Below are 13569 nucleotides of genomic sequence, written 5' to 3'. Positions count from 1 at the left end.
CCAACTCTCACATCCATATATGACTACTGGAAAAACCATAGCTTTGACTAGACAGATCTTTGTCGTTAAAGTAATGTCTCTGCTTTTGAATATGCTGTCTAGGTTGGTCATAGATTTTCTTCCAAGGAGCAAGTGATTTTTAATTTCATGGCTGCAGTCACCATCTGCAGTGATTTTGGAGCCCAAGAAAATAAAGTCTGTCACTGTTTCCATTGTTTCCCCATCTATTTGTCATGAAGTGATGGGATTGGATGCCATTATCTTCAATTTATGAATGTTGAGTTTTAAGCCAGGCTTTTCACTCTCCTCTTTCACTTTCATCAATAAGCTCTTAAGTTCCTCTTCACTTTCTGCCATAAGGATGGTGTCATCTGCATATCTGAGGTTATTGATATTCCTCCCAGTAATCCTGATTCCAGCTTGTGCTTCATCCAGCCCAGAATTTAGCATGATGTACTCTTCATAGAAGTTAAATAAGCAGGGTGACAATATACAGCCTTGATGTTCTCTTTTCCCAGTTTGGAACCAGCCCATTGTTCCATGTTCGGCTCTAACTGTTGGTCCTTGACCTGCATACAGATTTCTCAGAAGGCAGGTAAGGTGCTCTGGTATTTCCATCTTTTGAAGAATTTTCCACAGTTTGTTGTGATCCACACAGCCAAAGGCTTTGCTGTAGTCAATAAAGTAGAAGCAGATATTTTTCTGAAACTCTCTTGCTTTTTCTGTGATCCAATAGATGTTGATAATTTGATCTGTTTCCTCTGTAATCCAGCTTGAATATCTGGAAGTTCTCAGTTTACTTACTGTTGAAGCCTCACTTGGAGAATTTTGAGCATTATTTTGATACAATTGTGCCGTAGGTTGAACATTCTTTTGCATTGCCTTTCTTTGGGATTGGAATGAAAACTGACCTTTTCCAGTCCTGTGGCCACTGCTGAGTTTTCCAAATTTGCTGACATATTGAGTGTAGCACTTTCAGAGCATCATCTTTTAAGACTTGAAATAGCTCAACTGGAATTCCATCATCTCCACTAGCTTTGTTCATAATGATGCTTTGTAAGGCCCATTTGAATTCATCTTCCAGGATGTCTGGCTCTAGGTGACTGATCACACCATCATGATCATCTAAGTCATTAAGATCTTTTTTTGTATCATTCTTCCATATTCTTTTTGAATATCTTCTGCTTCTGTTAGGTCCATATCGTTTCTGTCCTTTATTGTGCCTATTTTTGCATTTAATGTTCCCTTGGTATCTCTAATTTTCTTGAAAAAATCTCTAGTCTTTCCCATTCTATTGTTTTCCTCTATTTCCTTGCATAGATATCTGAGGAATGCTTTCTTATCCCTTCTTGCTATTCTTTGGAACTCTGTATTCAAATGGGCATATCTTTCCTTTTCTCCTTTGCCTTTCACTTTTCTCCTTTTCTCAGATGTTTTTAAGGCCTCCTTAGGCAAGGATTTTGCCTTTTTACATTTCTTCTTCTTGGGTATGGTCTTGATCACTGCCTCCTGTACAACATCATGAACCTCCATCCATAGTTCTTCAAGCACTCTGTCTATCAGATCAAATCCTGTGAATTTATTTGTCACTTCCACTGTATAATTGTAAAGGATTTGATTTAGGTCATACCTGAATGGTCTAGTAGTTTTCCCTATTTTCTTCAATTTACTTCTGCATTTTGCAATAAGGAGTTCATGATCTGAGCCACAGTCAGCTCCCAGTCTTGTTCCTAAGCTTGTGTTATTTACTGATGGAGCAGGCCTGATAGAATCTGATTTGTTTTGGGAACTTAGGCTCCTCCTGAGATAGAATTCATCCTAATAGAAGGAACATTTGGTGGGCACAATATCAAATCTTAGTAGTGAAGGGAAGAATTGAGTCTTAGGTAAAAAGATGCCTATTGGGGTGTCAGGGAAAACACTGAAGTGAGAGTGAGGAAGTATTCCTTTGGTATTCCTCAACAGGGTGTAACACATAGAAAGAGACACAGTTCCTCTTCCCAATGCCTCATTTTGCGCTGGAAGTAAGTGTAACTTTTTTTTTTTTAACCTTCAGTAGTGAACTCTGGGAGTTGTTGATGGACAGGGAGGCCTGGCATGCTGCGATTCATGGGGTCGCAAAGAGTCAGACACGACTGAGCGACTGATCTGATCTGAGTCAATAACTATGGAGACCTGGGTTCAATCCCCGGGTCAGGAAGATCCCCTGGAGAAGGAAATGGCAATCCACTCCAGTACTATTGCCTGGAAAATCCCATGGACAGAGGAGCCTGGTAAGGCTACAGTCCATGGGGTCCCAAAGAGTCAGACACGACTGACCGACTTCACTCACTCACATGGTACTTAGCAGAGGCAGTTGCAGAGGAAGGGTATCTTGTAGGCAAGGTCGATACTCGAGGCAAGAAGTGGTGGTTCTCAGCAGACGTGGTTGTTTGTAGAGAATGGAGAGGGATGTCTTGTGCTTGTGCTGTTCCTTGGTAGAGTGGTTGACATGTAAATGGCTGTAATATCTTGCAAAAGAGAGATAATAGAAGAAGAAAATTTAGCCTGTTAGCACAAAATGTGTACCCTCATGTAGACACAGATATAATTGGCCTGAAGTGTGCAGACCTCCTTTTCTGTTCTACACTGGCAAATGGGGGCAAGAAGCAACAAATAAACAGTAAAGAGAGAAGGCCTGAACTACCTCTCCCAGATAAGCCGCCCAAATTCCCAGAATACTAGGTCCTGGCAACTACTCATTCACTTACTGTAAAAGTGTAAAAGGTTAGGTTACTCCGCATGCTGTAGAACAAGTGCCCAATTGCCCTCAGAGATAGCATATCCTTCATCCAAAAGGAAACCCAGCTTGATCTTACATCCAGTCGATCTTTCACACTACTGCAACTAGGCATTTTTGTTTTCTTATCATCTTCACAGAGAGCAGAGAGATTTTCTTGATTTTTCATGACTCTATTCTCTCCACTTTAATAGCCAAAACTAAAACCAAATAAACTTGTTTACAGAGAAAAACCAGCAATTTTGTCTGATCAATTGATCTATCTCATTCTTACTGAAACTGCAATTATGTTATTCTGACTGACAGATTCTCAAGATTTAGAAAAAATATTCTTGATCAAATTCACTAAGAATAGAATGTTTCAAGTGGATGTGTCTGGCTAGAATCTCCCTGAACTATTCAGTAACAGCACATCAAAAGTCTGCTGAATTTTTATTTCCCATCAGAAAAATAACAAAACCAATATGAAAAATGGGAGTGTTTTGAGGGCAGTTGGTATATAGCCTAGTACTAAATACATTTTTTTGGCTGCTCCTTTCTTTTTCTCCCCTTCAGCAGCTATGTTTAATGGGCTGAGAGAAAGCTGTTTGCTTGCAGAATCTTATTATAGACCAGAAATACACTTGTTCCAGAGAAGAGTAATTTAATTGGTTCCAAGTCAAATGATGTTAACAGGTGTCACCTCACCAATCCAGGACTTAAAATGGGTTATTATAAACAGAACTAATACGTATTTTTCTGGCTTTTGCTCCCATTTGTTATGCAAGACTGCATGCCCCTGTAATGTTCCTCCTGATTATTTCTAGCAGCTTTAGGAGGTGGTTGACATGTGCTCATGCACACGTATCGTCAGCTACCACATAATGCCTGCCATTTTCTTGCCCTTTAGCTCAAGTTCTTCTCTGCTGCCATCTGCAACTAAGTCCTGCACAGCTTAATATAAACTGCAAGGAAGTCTTGATCAGTATTTCTGCTTCTGCCAGGCTCCGTGACACTTCAGTGGAAGGACATTACATTGCTGGTTCCATGGATACACGAGATCCAGGAGAAGGCACAGGTAGAGGGAGAATCTCTCTGTCCCTTTCAGTGTTCCACACTGCTGAGATTAATTGTCAAAGAGTTATTTATAGAGCTTTTATCCATAGCTCTCTCTCTTCCCCTAGGACCCAAGCAAGCTGTAGTGGAGTAGGATGGGTAGTGTGTGAGTCTGGTGGCCTTGGAAGGTACCTCTAACATGTGACTGTAATTGAGGTGGACTCCAGCTGCTGTGCTCTGAAATCATAATCAGGTTTTCACAGAGGCGATGCTTCCCTGGCTGCTCTCAGTCAAGAACTGAGCATGGGAGTAATACAAAGGGGGACACGCTGAGATTCGTGGGACACTTCTGATAGATATCTTTGATTTGAAGTTTCCTAAAAGCTTTGTCAAACTTTCCTTAGAATTAGTCTTATAGTCCAATCACCCTTCCTTTTTTCCTCTCGTGGTCATTTCCCTCAGTATATTTTTCTTTTTGCATATTTAGTCCCATCTTGGCATCTTGCTTCTCATAGGACCTAGATTAGCACAGGGCATCTGTTATGTGCAACAGAATAGCTTAAATATTCACCCTTTTGTTAAACCACATGTATCTTCTTGACGACTCCCCTTCAAAGGAATTTTCTCTCCCAGGTGGCTTCTAGGTCCTTTTACAAATAGATTTGATGTAGACTTCAGTTTCCTCCACCAGGTTTGCCTGGCATGCTCAGACACATCTAGATCTCAGTAGGAGATGTGATGTGATGGAGGCTCAAACTAAGCCCCTTGCTATATATCCTAGAGCATCTATTATGATTCTTTACCAGTTCAATGCATGGTTAGAGAAACAAAAGAAATACAGGCAACTATCCTTGCTTTTGAAATTAAAATTCAGTTAGTGAGATAAAAATCACACATCTGCCACAAGTGGCTTAAAATGCAGATAGTAATCATTGATTTTTCAAGGACAGGAAGAGAGCTTCAAGAAATATGGGTTCGTCTTTCTCTGGGTTTCTATTTATGTGGGATAATGACAGATAATAGCAGAAAGCTGTTTCTTTCTGTCTGTGCAGGTCCATGATCAACTGTTGAATGTGAAGATGTGGAGGTGAGAGAGGCACATAATCATCATACTCATTACTGTGATGGGCTGAGCCCACCGCCTTTCATCAAGGGCTTACTGAATTCACCCACCGTGTCAGAGACTTGTTGATTCATGGACTGACCTGATGTCTTCACTTTTTGCTTCCCAAAGTGAAAAGGTGGATAGAAATTGAGAATAAATTAAACAAGTTAGTTTATCTTATAATCAGGCATAAGAACTCAACATTGATTTTCAAAGGGTAAAATATTTTAGAGTTAAGAATGTATATAACATATGGGGTGGGAAGAAATAAATGCCAATTAGCTCTTCAATACCAATGTCAATATGCATGTTGTTTTCTTAGCAAAAGGCCTTTGGATAAATTCTAGATTAACAGGGATAGAAATAATGTCAAAGATTACTAGTTTAGTATGTCTTCCTGCTGATGGGAAGAACAGCACCTTGAAAGAAAGTTAATATGGAATGTTATATCATGGGAATTGCCCACAGAAAAGAAAATACCAAGAGAATTAAGTAAAATTAATTTGAAGGCAAATTTTCTTTGGTAGTGAGGTTTGAAATCTTATTATTCCCGCCTTTTAATTGAGAGACAGTATGCTGAATTTTTTTTTGAACTTGCAGATCCTCAGGGTTAAACTTGGGGTTGAATGGCTGTCATGTGACTTTGGGTGGCTTGCAAATTCTTCAGGAGAGAGTTAGGTCAACTAACAAGAAGCTAAATGCTCAGTATTATCTCCTGATATCACAGGATAAACCATTAATATCAAGAAGCTTCTGAAGTATCTATCTGGGAATTTGTCAGCGCACCAGGAACAGCAATCCTTGGAATAATGTTAGACAAACTTAAATGGGACAACCAAACAAACAACGAAACAGACTCATGAATAAGCAGTAGGATTTTATCTTTCAAGTTACATTTCATTGGTAATTGAAATTGACCAAATAAATGAAATTAACAGTATTGGTGAGCTGTGTTGTGATATGCTAACCCTTCCCCATTGTATTTAGCATTTTAAATATTGGAGAGCTAATTCCTATTCTAACATATACAAAATAAATGCTTGCCCCATAAATCCAATACCAACACATGGTACAGTACAAGTAACTTAATCCTGCAAGAATTATAAAAGATAAAGGCTTTTCAAGAATCAGATTCCTTTACTGAAAATATCTTGCAAATTTGAGATTGTGTCTATGTAACCTCAAACATGACTAAAAAGTAATATATACTTTTTTCCTTTTGGGTGCTGATATTAAATTTTCTTTATACTTTTATATTTTCAATATATTATAATAAATATATAACTTTTTAACTGGACAAAAATTAATTTTGAGTGGTTAATAAAGGAATGGGTGTGACTCAGTGAGTAGGGAAATATTCCTAGTATTTGAAACAATCTGGCAAAGTCTTGGAAGCAAAAGACAGAAATCTGACTACATTCAAGGAGTTTGCCAGTTTTTGACTGAACTATAATTTCTATATCCTACCTATCACTTCGTTAAGCCTTGTCTTTTTACAAGGCATGTGACAACAGAATGTTGTATTAAGGTTCCCCAACATTGAGTTTATATCAAAAATGAAGAAATGGAGTGGAAAGTTTTTGTTTTAGTAATATTTCTAGTTCATGAGGAATAATGGGGAAAAGTTTGGAGAAGGAAATGGCAACCCACTCCAGTATTCTTGCCTGGAGAATCCCATGGACAGAGGAGCCTGGTGGGTTACAGTCCATAGAGTTGCACAGAGTTGGACATGACTGAAGCAACTGAGCATGCATGCATACACAGGGAATTTTCTTTATGTCTTCCGGGAATATATTATTTTGACTGATGCTACCTGGGAATTCAGAGGGGAAGTTTGTTCTGTTATCTATAAAGAAAGAATTTGATGAACAAACACAGTTGCTGGGGTCATGCTTAATGGATGTATTTTCAAGTTCAGTTAAATACTTTGTGTTCATTTGTTCATTCGGGTCCAACTCTTTGTGATCTCATGGACTGTAGCCTGCCAGTCTCCTCTGTCCATGGGATTTCCCAGGCAAGAATACTTGAGCGGGTTGCTTTTTTCTTCTCCGGGGATCTTCCTGACCCAGGGATGGAACCCATGTCTGTTGCATTGGTAGGCAGAATCTTTACCACTCAGTTGCCAGGGAAGCCCTGTTAAACACGTCAGAGGTTCCATTTACCACCAGACACCTAAAATGTTTATTACAAACTCATTCTAGTAGTCAAATGTTAGTAAATGTTTATATTTGAATGTTACACAATTTTATTTCTTTCAGATATATTCTATAACTCACGCTTTCCACTAGTTTTTACCAGTTCTCCTGCTACCTCCAGTCTATCCAAATGACTGAGTTTTGCTGTATGGGTTTACTGCTGTATTAGTACATTGACAGAGATATATAAACCATGGCTTCCACAGCTGTTTCAGATTAAACTGTATATTAATGTGTAAACTTGCAACATACAGCTTAGCCGGAAAGTTATGTGGAACAGGTGATTGGGGAGATAGCTTTCACCACTTGGACTGAAGTCCATTTTGAAGGAGCTAAAAGATACCTATCGAATTCTGGTGCATGTGTGTGGTTTGAGGAGTGTGTGCATGAAGAGAATTCTTTATACTTCAAAAAAGCTGAAAATATGGGTGGTTAAATGAAGTTACATTTTTACACCCTCATATGCTAAGTGGAAGAGGCAGCCAAATGCAGTAAAAATTTGTTAATATTAGTGTATCATTCTCGGTTTACAGTGTTTTGAACACATATTAGAGATACTTGTGAAGATGTAAAAGATGAATTTAAAACCTACATTAATTGTACCGAAAGTCAACTGGAAAGAAAAGGATTTTAAGTCCTTGAGCTTTTATTAATAATACAAATTCGCAGCCAAAGGAATAGCCTTAGTCAACACATTTCCATGTCCCCCTAAACACAAATAGCCTCCAACCTTTGGAGGTTGTTCCTTCGAGATGTTTCACCAGTGACATCACAGTGATTGCCACCTCCCTTGGACTACTTTAGGCCCTGCCCAGAGCCCAGAAGTCCAGACAGCCTGGGAGACAAGAAGGAGTTGGAGCCCAAGTTGGAGAGAGAGAGGAGAAGCCTACTGCAGCCCAGTGTGTCCTTGACCCTATTCAGGTAATAGCAGGATTTTTAAGCTTAGCATACAGGGTGTATGTGTGTACAAGTTGCAAATAAGAAAAGCACAGGAATATTTACATTTCTTAATGAAATAGACCATGCCTATTGTACAGTGTTTCTTAGACTAGAAAGTGAATATTATTGATTCTTGTTTTCCTTTTTTTCACCTTATGGCATGCATTTCCTCCCTTTCTATATGGCATGCATTTTCTCCCTTCCTATTAAAAAATATCATACAGGAAAATATGTCTTCCGTCTTTTCAAAGTCTCCATTCAAAGAAAGTCAATATCAAACAGTTTATTCAGAGTTCTTCTGTTTTTTCACTTTGAATCATATACTGTGATCTTGATGTCAGGAAAGATTTAAAATGAGGCCAAAATTGTCTTTGTGGGTTAACAGCAGAAAAATGGAAGATTTCTGATCTGAGGTTTTACTTAACTTTGGTATAAATGTGTGTGAAATTAGAGCCCACTCCCAATAGATAGCTTATATGTTGATTGAATTGGATTCATTAGAAATTCCCACCTTAATGCTGTGTTTTGTTACTTTAAAAACATACAAAACAACAGCATTTAAGCTATCAAAGTGCAAGATATAGTAAGAGGTAAACCATAGGTAATAAAGAAGTGTGATGAGTAGCTGTCAATTCAGAGACCATTGAAAAAAAATGTGAAGAGTCCATAAAACATACCCTTTGAACAATTATTATAAGGCAACACCTGTATAAATATCACTCAGGTCAAGAAATTGTCATTGGCGCACTCCAGAATTCCATTCTTAATCACTTTTCTCTTTTGCCTCATCATCAGTAATCATCATCTTAATTGTTGAGCTGGTCTTATCCATGGTTTTCTTTATAATTTTACCATTTCTGTCTGCGTTCCTAAACAATATAGTTAAATTTCTTGTTTTGGGGTTTGAAGAAATAGAATTACATTCTGTGTTTCTTTTTGTAAATTCCTCTTTTGCTTCATAGTTATTTTTGTGAAATCTATCCATCTTATTATGTGGTGCTGTAGTTCATATATTTTATTTGCTCTATAACATTTTAAAGTATGAACATACCACAGTTCACATTCATTCTATTGCCGATGAACATTAGAGTTGTTTCCAGCTTAGGGATATTATGAAAATGTTGCTATGAACATTCTTATACATATAAATCCTGGTGTATATGTGCTTGAGTTTCTAAAGTAGGAGTGAAAGAGCCAGATAAAAGAGAATGAACATTATCAACCTTAATTTTAAAATGTCAAATTGTTTTCCCAAAGGTCAAAAATTTACACTAGCCAGGGCAGTTATTTGTGGTTATCATTCATGTTATCACTCCTAAGAGTAACCACAATCCAACAACTATTTCCAGTCTGCCAGTTCTAGTTCTGCCTCTAACTTGCTATGTGTCATCACACAAACAACTTAACCTCTCTCTAAAAGTCAGTTTCTTAGCAATAATCTTGGGAGAGAAAAAAATCGCAAAACTTGCCTGAGTTGTAAAAGTCAGAGTTGTTGTGAAGGTCACATGAACAAAGCTCTGGACAACTTTCAGCAACATTTTCTGAATATGTTCCTGTTGGGTCACAGTCTCATAAGATTTGATGCGACAGTTATTTTGCCCTCCCTGGGCAAAATAATGTGTTGTTTTGATCATTGTAAATAAGGCCTCATATTTTTTACATATCTTTGTACTTCTTTGGGACTTACTCAAATAAATTAGTGTTTGGACCAGGATTTAATTTCATTAATAAATCCATAAGGAAGAATCTGCTTTAGAGTCTTTAGATTCTTTTGTTCTTAGGCTCCTTGCCTGAATTCATCAACTTCCTGTTCTCCTCTGCTCTGATGTACATGCTTATACATTCTCTCTACTTCCTTAATACTTTATTTTCTTCTGTTTACTTTCTCCTTCAAGCAAATCTTTGTAAAGATTTTCATTGGAAATGGTGTAGAGGGCAAAAATATAAGTAAGAATTAAAAAGAAAGTGAAACATGAATCAGTTACCATTGGTCATATTTTAAACCAACATTCAACAACGTGCCTGTTAATATAATCTTATCTGAACTTATGTGTTATAGCAACAATAACATAAAACGTTAAAAAGGATCATTTGACTGGTTTATGCAATTAATAATTTGGCACACTAATAATAAAAGAAATATAGTAATTATAATTCATAATTCAGGGGAGACTTCTTCCTCCTGAACTTCCACTTTAGAAAATAAAACACTTTTTCCCCTTGAACTTTTTCTACTCCATAATAGACTTTTACTCTAAATATTTAAAATTTTATTTTTAATCTTTACTTTCATTTGGTTTGCACATACACAGTGTCAATTATGCCACATCACTGGAAGTAATAATTTTATGTTTCTCAAAGCATGATTTTCCGTAAGTATTATCTATACAGACTATAAAGATACCACCCTCACTTTTTGAAGTGTTTACAATATAAGCACATCCTGGACTTGACTAAAAATAGCTGGCACAAGCCCTTGTTGAAATAGAAGTACCCATGGGGTTAACACTTGCTGTTTGGACTGAGTGCCTGTTATGTGAGGGACTTTTGGTTGACCCCAGTAGGCTCTATGCCCAATGCAGGGATTTCAAGAGGCCAAGCAGCTGTTGAAACTACTTAATGCTTTCACAGGGTTAGACAAAGATAGATCAGCTTGAAACTTGAAAAATTATGGTATCCTACCTCTGTATGTAATTTGAAGCAAGAAAAATTCTAAGCCATAACATTTTTTTTTTTTTTTTTCTGTTTTGGTGACCTTACTTGGTGGTAGCAAAGCAAGCAAGCATGCACACACACACGCACAGAAGTTGGAGAAAGAAAAATGCAATATTTTGTATTTTATCGAGTGAAAGTCGAGTGACTTTTTGTGACCCCGTGGACTCTACAGTCCATGGAATTCTCCAGGCCAGAATACTGGAGTGGGTAGCCTTCCCCTTCTGCAGGGCATCTTCCCAACCCAAGGATCGAAACTAGGTCTCCCACATTGCAGGTAGATTGTTTACCAGCTGAGCAACAAGGGAAGCCCAAGAATACTGGAGTGGGTAGCCCATCTCTTCTCCAGTGGATCTTCCTGACCCAGGAATTGAACCAAGGTCTCCTGCATTGCAGGTGGATTCTTTACCAACCGAGTTATGAGGGAAGCCCCATAGCATCAATATAATCATCACAGAAAAATAATCAGAACTGTATTGGTCTTTTTGACATCAGGCCTAGAGGAAAAAAAAAAAGGCTGTCTGTGTAAGTCAATGTTTCTCAGAGAAACAGAATCTACAGGGAGGGTGTGTGTATGTGTGTGTAATATAATTGGCTTATATGATTGTGGAGGCTGGCAAGTCCAAAATCTTCAGGGGAAATTAGAGGCTGGAGACCCAGAGAAAAGTAATAATTCTAGTCCAAACATAGTCTGGAGGTTAGATATCTGAAATCAAAATATCTGGCAGGGTTGATTTCTTCTGAGGCCTGTCCTTGGCTTGCATATGACCATCTTCTCCCTGTGTCTTCATATGGTCTTCCTTTTGCATATGTTTGTGTCCTAATCTCTTCTTCTCATAAGGATAACAGTCATATTGGATTAGGACCCATCTTAATTACCTCATTTTAATTTAACCCATTTTCATTTAACCCATCTGATTACCTCTTGAAAGACCCTATCTCTACAAATATAACCACATTCCTCAATTAAAAAAAAATATGTATATAGTTGCATCCCAAGATACTGGGGATTAGGGTTTCAACATGTGAATTTAGAGTGGGGGATACAATTCAGCCTATCACACATTTCCCTTCCATAATGCTTCTATTTCTTTTGAGGAAAGAATGCTCACTAATTTCTCATGTTTTCTTTGTTACTTTCTAATAGGAGGTAAGGACAAGCGGGAGGTCTTTGGTGTGCCCTCAGAAGTTTGCCTTCAGTTCTCACCAAGCCACTCTGAGAATGGAACGATCCACCCGGGAGCTGTGTCTCAACTTCACCGTTGTCCTGATTACAGTCATCCTTATATGGCTCCTTGTGAGGTCCTATCAGTACTGAGATGCCACAGCTCCTGGAATTGACTGCAATGCTCCAGGGCTGTCTTCTGTATGCCCTGACATCCCACTGCTGTCATGGGATGCCTTTTCTGGCACCCCATGGCACTTCTGACCAGTTCGCACAATATCTGGGGTGCCTCCAGAGCTGCTCTCAATGGCTTCAAAATGTTTGCCAGTAAGCATTAGATTTTTTCCCCATTTCTTACTGCAAATGTGTTAGACAAGCCGCAAGGTTAAAAGTAAACTGGATTCATGATGACATAGAATGTTAACAAGCTCCTGATCTGTCTCACCACACATCCCTTCAACCCACACTCAGCAACCAAACTCTAAATCAACTTGCCAGAAGAAAGAAATGTTAAAGGAAGTCTTTGTCAGCCCCTATAACTATCATGTGAATAAAGTTAAGTCAACCAAAAATAAGACTTTTAGAATTTATTTTAGCTTCTATTTGTGATACTGCATTTAATCCTTGACTGAGACTGAAGTGACAAATGTTATAATATTTCTAGCATTTGAGATAAGCCAAGATCTTCCAACTGCTGAGGATTTGAAACCAAGTCAATTAAGAGTGTCATATTTCAAACAATTCCACTGGTTGAGTGTTCCTCAAACTTGCCTTCTGAATTAGTCCCAAGGGCAAAGGGAAAATAAATCCATTTCACTAGGAGGTCTGGAATACAGCCTGAACTGTTCACTAAAAGCACAAAATTTCTTTGAAGCCTTGTTTTATCATTAAAATTGACAAAGGTATATTTTATTCTGTAATATCTCCATTTGCTTTAATATATATATTTACATTATTTCCCCTTGAGTAAAACTGAAACATGAGTCATGTCCCTAAGAGGTGCATATTCCAGTTTGGTTATACTCATTATGCAAATAGAGCTAGTCACTAATAAACTACAGTTGTAACAGAGAAACATTACAACATTCATGTTTGTAAATACATGAAATAGACATTTCTTAAGCCTGTTGCTAGAAAACCCCACACTAGATAGATCACATTTGTTCTCTGTGCTAATCTCAAGGTAACCATGGAGAAAGAGAGTACTGTTAAGCCTCATTTTTCATAGTACCCCTCATAAAGTCAATCCTTACTGAATGTAGCCTATCACTGCCTTTGCCTGCCTAGTGTTGTGATTCTCATCCCTGTATGCACAGTTTGTTTATTTATGGGTGATTTTTCAAAATATTTATTCTGGGTCCTCCTCACACTAATTAAATAAAAATCTCAGGGGGTAGAACCCAAGAATCTGCATTTTCCAAAAGTCCTCTAGATAAATATATTATGTAGCCAGAGGTGAGAAACACTGATACCTATACCAGTACTTCTCAAGCTTTGATGTGATTATGAATCACTGGGAGGACTTTTTAAAATGCAAATTCCAATTCAGTTTGAATTCTGATTTTGTCTGTATTGGGGTCTGAGACTCTGCATTTTAAACAAGCTACTTAATGATGCCAGTGCTATAGTCTATGGTCTC

The 13569-nt window shown here is 37.9% G+C and overlaps 1 protein-coding gene across 1 annotated transcript; it reads left to right on the top strand.

Moving 5' to 3' along the window:
• The first annotated feature begins 3759 nt into the window (after positions 1 to 3759).
• SLN (sarcolipin) lies at positions 3760 to 12502 on the top strand. Its single transcript, XM_010862827.1, has 4 exons — positions 3760 to 3836; positions 4867 to 4901; positions 7919 to 8035; positions 11913 to 12502. The coding sequence occupies exon 4, from the start codon at positions 11988 to 11990 to the stop codon at positions 12081 to 12083; it is 96 nt and encodes a 31-aa protein (XP_010861129.1). The 5' UTR covers positions 3760 to 3836; positions 4867 to 4901; positions 7919 to 8035; positions 11913 to 11987; the 3' UTR covers positions 12084 to 12502.
• Positions 12503 to 13569: the final 1067 nt, after the last annotated feature.

The sequence above is a fragment of the Bison bison genome, unplaced genomic scaffold (assembly GCF_000754665.1).
Source record: "Bison bison bison isolate TAMUID 2011002044 unplaced genomic scaffold, Bison_UMD1.0 scf7180017864485, whole genome shotgun sequence".
Lineage (NCBI taxonomy): Eukaryota > Metazoa > Chordata > Mammalia > Artiodactyla > Bovidae > Bison > Bison bison.
This window is presented reverse-complemented; position numbering and strand designations above follow the sequence as displayed.

Coding starts and splice junctions, on each gene's coding strand:
- SLN (XM_010862827.1), top strand. CDS start 11,988: ATGGAACGATCCACCCGGGAGCTGTGTCTCAACTTCACCGTTGTCCTG.